Source organism: Ursus maritimus, unplaced genomic scaffold (assembly GCF_017311325.1).
Source record: "Ursus maritimus isolate PB19 unplaced genomic scaffold, ASM1731132v1 scaffold_22, whole genome shotgun sequence".
In the NCBI taxonomy this organism is placed as follows: Eukaryota; Metazoa; Chordata; class Mammalia; order Carnivora; family Ursidae; genus Ursus; species Ursus maritimus.
The window spans coordinates 14,018,395-14,022,505 of NW_024424675.1; the positions used below are offsets into that span (position 1 = coordinate 14,018,395).

Genomic DNA, 4,111 nt, shown 5'->3' on the forward strand with positions numbered 1-4,111 from the left:
TCTCTGCTGTCTCCCACACCTACTCAGCTTTGCCAAGTCTTTGTTAACAAAAAGATTGGACAATTGGTAAGAAGAGAGTAGTTATAGTTTAGAGGGCTTTCTCAGGCTGGAGGACAGAGTCTCCCTACCCCCTGAGGCGGCTTCACTGGGAGCTATTTCCTGAGAATGGGAGACTCTTGCAAAGAAAGGCTCTCAGAATTTAAATTACACTCACCCTTCCCCCGCTCCCCAAAGAAATCTGCATATGGTTCATCTGGCCTGGCTTTTCCAGGCGGGCAGACTAGCAACCAGACCCAGCATCCTTTTGTGCTCGGAGGCATTTGTATTTAAAACTGCGGTAAAAAAGAAAATGACAGTTAAGGGGGTAATTGAGCATCTGTGGTTTGTCTGTTTGTTTTCTCTCTCCTTTCTGAGCTTGAGACGTAATGCGCAGCCATGAGCCACCATCTCAAGCTTGCTCCAGGTACAGGGGCAGCCGTGAAATGCAGGACAGTGGGAATGGCCATGACAGGAGCCCAGGCTGACACCCGGGGCTGAGTCAGTCCCTCTGGACGCCTTCGGCCCTCCACCCAGAGACCACTGCACCTGCCCTGACCACAAGGCTCCCCTTTATTCTGCTTAGTTGATAAGATATAGGCAGGACTGAGAGAAATGAGGCGAGGTTCCAAGAAATTAGGCTGAGCTAGAGACCTAATTTTAAGACAACTAGATAAAGATGCTGGATTAATAGCAATAATAGTCATGGTAACGTGGCTTTATATACAGACTGCATATCTCAAGGGGAAAAACCACTGGAATTTGAGAATTAAGAAAGTTGGATTCTGGAAAGATTTAATCGATCCGCTTAACCACAGGGATGTGGCCACGTGACAACACTGGAAAAAGAGCCAGGGCACTTGTTCTTTTTGGAACAACCTGTGGACCTGTGTCCGTCAGCCATACCCCGTAGACTCTAAGTGGCCAGTTTACTACTGTGTACTCAGCACAGAGCCTGCACTCAGTAGGTGCTCAAAACCTGTTTGCTGAATAAATGAGTGGATGACAGTTTCAACACTAATCACGAGTCCTATGTTTTGTGAAAGTGAAATTTCTAAAAGATACGAATTTACCTTTGTAAAAGTAAATTAAGGAAATATGGAATATTCAGAAATACGAGTCAGGCCTAAGTATCTTTTCTGAAGGGGTTACCGAGAGCAAGGGTAACTCATCGATACACCTAAGTGTCCATTTCTCCCCCAAATTTGTGGGTGGTTCCAAATACACAGGAAGTTGTAAAAAATCATATGAGACGCTAAAAAAGAAAGAGCTTGTGCAGTTCGGGACCTGGGGTGACCAGATGGCAGCTGATACTACGCGTCTCCTTTTCCTTGCACGACGCGCACCTGTCTTCCTCCCTGGTACCAGGCAGACACTGAAGGGAGATCCTGCAGGGAAAACGACTGACAGACTGACAGAGCAGCAGCACACAAACAGGTAACAGAGCCGCGATTGGCCGATACTTATCAAGATTTGCTGGGATAATGGACTTGTAAGGATGAGCGCTTTTCAACAGTTGAGGACTCAGGGAAATGAACTTAGTATGCGTTGCCTCTCATACGATGGAGATCATCTGGGGGGTGGGGAGATTCCCACTCTAACATCAGAGAAAAGGACTTCCCCTACCCCGACTCAGATTTTTCAGAAAAATGATTATTTAGAAAGTGAGTGAAATTCAAACTTGTACATTTCTCTAGGAAGTTTCAGCATATTCTATTTTACTTCAAACACAACACAACCTAGGCTCTCATGTTCAGACCCGCTTTTTAATCTGAAGTGAAATGCCAAACTCAAGACCAGGAAGCATCAGAAGCAATATTAGACCAGTCGTTCAAGAGGGGCCATTATTAAAACTATATTTGCCAAGATAAATCCATGTTTATTTGTTTGTTTGCTTTATCTGGAAAAACCAACCTGCCTCTTTTGGCTTCCCCGCCCTTTCTTTGCTTTCCTCTTGCAGAAAGGAAAGCCCATCTTCACCATTCCCCTCTCTTCTGGGTGCCAAAGAAACCATTTTAGTGTTGTTTTCTTGTTTCAAGAAAGCAGGCAAATGTTAGACAGTAGTGTGTTTTAATTCATTTTGAAAAACAAACTCACATGATTGATTCTTCAGGTCCCCTTACTTGGACCTGACGTACTATGAAGTCCAAACAGCTCTGCATAGTTACATTAAACGGGTTCTGTGCTGCAAAGTCACTGGGTGCAGGTAGCAGTGAAACATTCCCAAGACAATCACTAGACATGCAGAATGCCAGCCAGAAGCATGGATCACTTTCAGGGGTCTTGCCGTAGGGAGCATGAGGCTGTAGTTTGTGTGCACTGACAACTGTATAAGGTAGGCCAAGGGAGCAAAGCACCCCCTACTTCTCTGAACCTAAAGGGGTGTCGTTCCAAAAGACGTGTCTTTCAATCCCTAAACTTCGGAGCCAGATACTCCTCTGAGTTGTATGTATTTGCTCCTTGGAGAGTCAAAGCCAAGCCACCACGAGCATGAAAGCTGGCTGACCCCTCCCTCCTCATTCCCCAGTGTGGAGAGAATATATGCCATTCACCCCAAGAATCCAAAAGAATCCCCCCCCAACCCTGGGTTAAAGCATGGACGTGGGCCAAGCAAGCCTTAGACACCCAGGCCTGTTGCATTGTAGCTATGTTGGTGTATCCCGTGTACAAGGTGGAAAGGTGCTTTCGTTTCTCTACCTGACCCGCTGGGGGAGGGGTCTCGGGGGCTGCCTGCCTAATGGCCCCTAGCCCATGTGCTTATATTGGGATCGATCCCTAGGGATCTGCACCTGGTTGGCCGTCATTTTGTGGTGGATGTGGTAAATCGCCAGTGTTACCACAATGACGAGGCCTAAGATGAGCCCCAAAATCAGGGGCAAGGTTTCCTCCAACTGCTCCCGCTCATCCACTGGACACTTATGCTCTGAAATGGGAAAGAAGAAGAGCCCAATCAGCTCCTGTCAAAATATTTTCAATCATAAGTCCTCCTATCAAAACCAAGATCTTTTTTAGTTGGAAATGGAGGTGAAAAGATTTCTTAACGAACATTTGGGGAGACTCTTATTTAGAAATCATGTTTTCCGACCAACGAGAAGGATGCACCACTTCATATTTCTGCACATTGTAAAATTCAAGTGCATCAATTAAATAGGGCAACACTCAGTCATCGGATTCCTGGCAGTTGGCAACAGAACATCCGGATGATTGATTTAAGTTTTCAGTTTCAGCATTAAACACAGCCACTGTCATTTTTATTGATGGTTTAGTTTTTCAACGTTGTATTGAAGTATGTGCACACATAGAGAACTGCACACAGTACACAGCTTCCAAAAGACTGAAAATATCAAGTGCTGGTAACGATGTGGAGCCACTGGAACTCTCCCCACTTTGTAAAACTGTCCAGTAGCTTCTATTAAAGGGAAACGTATGCCTACTTTATAACCCAGCATTTCAATACTAGATATTTACTTAAGAATAATGAATAAATCCCCCCCCCACCTCCCCTCTGGTCACCATCAGTTTGTTCCCTATAGTTAAGAGTCTGGTTTTGTTTGTTTCTCTTTTTTGTTTGTTTTATTTCTTAAATTCCACATATGAGAGAAAATCATGTGGTATTTGTCTCTCTCTGACTTATTTCACTTAGCATCAGAATTGTGGTTTACTTTCTTAAGAATTATTTTTTGTTGCCTTAGGAAAAATCCTGAACAAAACACACGACAGAAAGGGGTATATAAAAGGGAGTATTAAACTATGTACAAGACAGTTTAATAGCCCTATGCCTCCATTTTTACCTAGAACCTGAGAACAAATTTTGGAGAAAACTGGGGGTCATATAGTTTGTAGAGCAGAGCAGAACTGCATTCCTGTGGGGCGCCTGTTGTTGAGGCAGCTGACTCTTGATTTCGGCTCGGGTCATGATCTCAGGGAACTGGGATCGAGCCCCATGTTGAGCTCTGTGCTCAGTGGGGAGTCTGCTTGAGGATTTTCTCTCTCTCTCTCTCTCTCTCTCTCTCCCTCTGCCTCTGCCCCTCCCCCTGCTCTGTAAAATAAATAAATAAATCTTAAAAAAAAAAAA

The 4,111-nt window shown here is 44.6% G+C and overlaps 1 protein-coding gene across 2 annotated transcripts in view; it reads right to left on the reverse strand.

The window, feature by feature from the left end:
- Nucleotides 1-2,780: 2,780 nt before the first annotated feature.
- LAMP5 (lysosomal associated membrane protein family member 5) overlaps nt 2,781-4,111 on the reverse strand; it is a 14,203-nt gene continuing 12,872 nt past the window's right edge. For both annotated transcript variants that reach the window (XM_008703344.1, XM_008703343.2), the window contains one exon: nt 2,781-2,959. In XM_008703344.1, coding sequence (XP_008701566.1) covers nt 2,781-2,959 — 179 coding nt within the window. The remainder of the gene's footprint in view (nt 2,960-4,111) is intronic.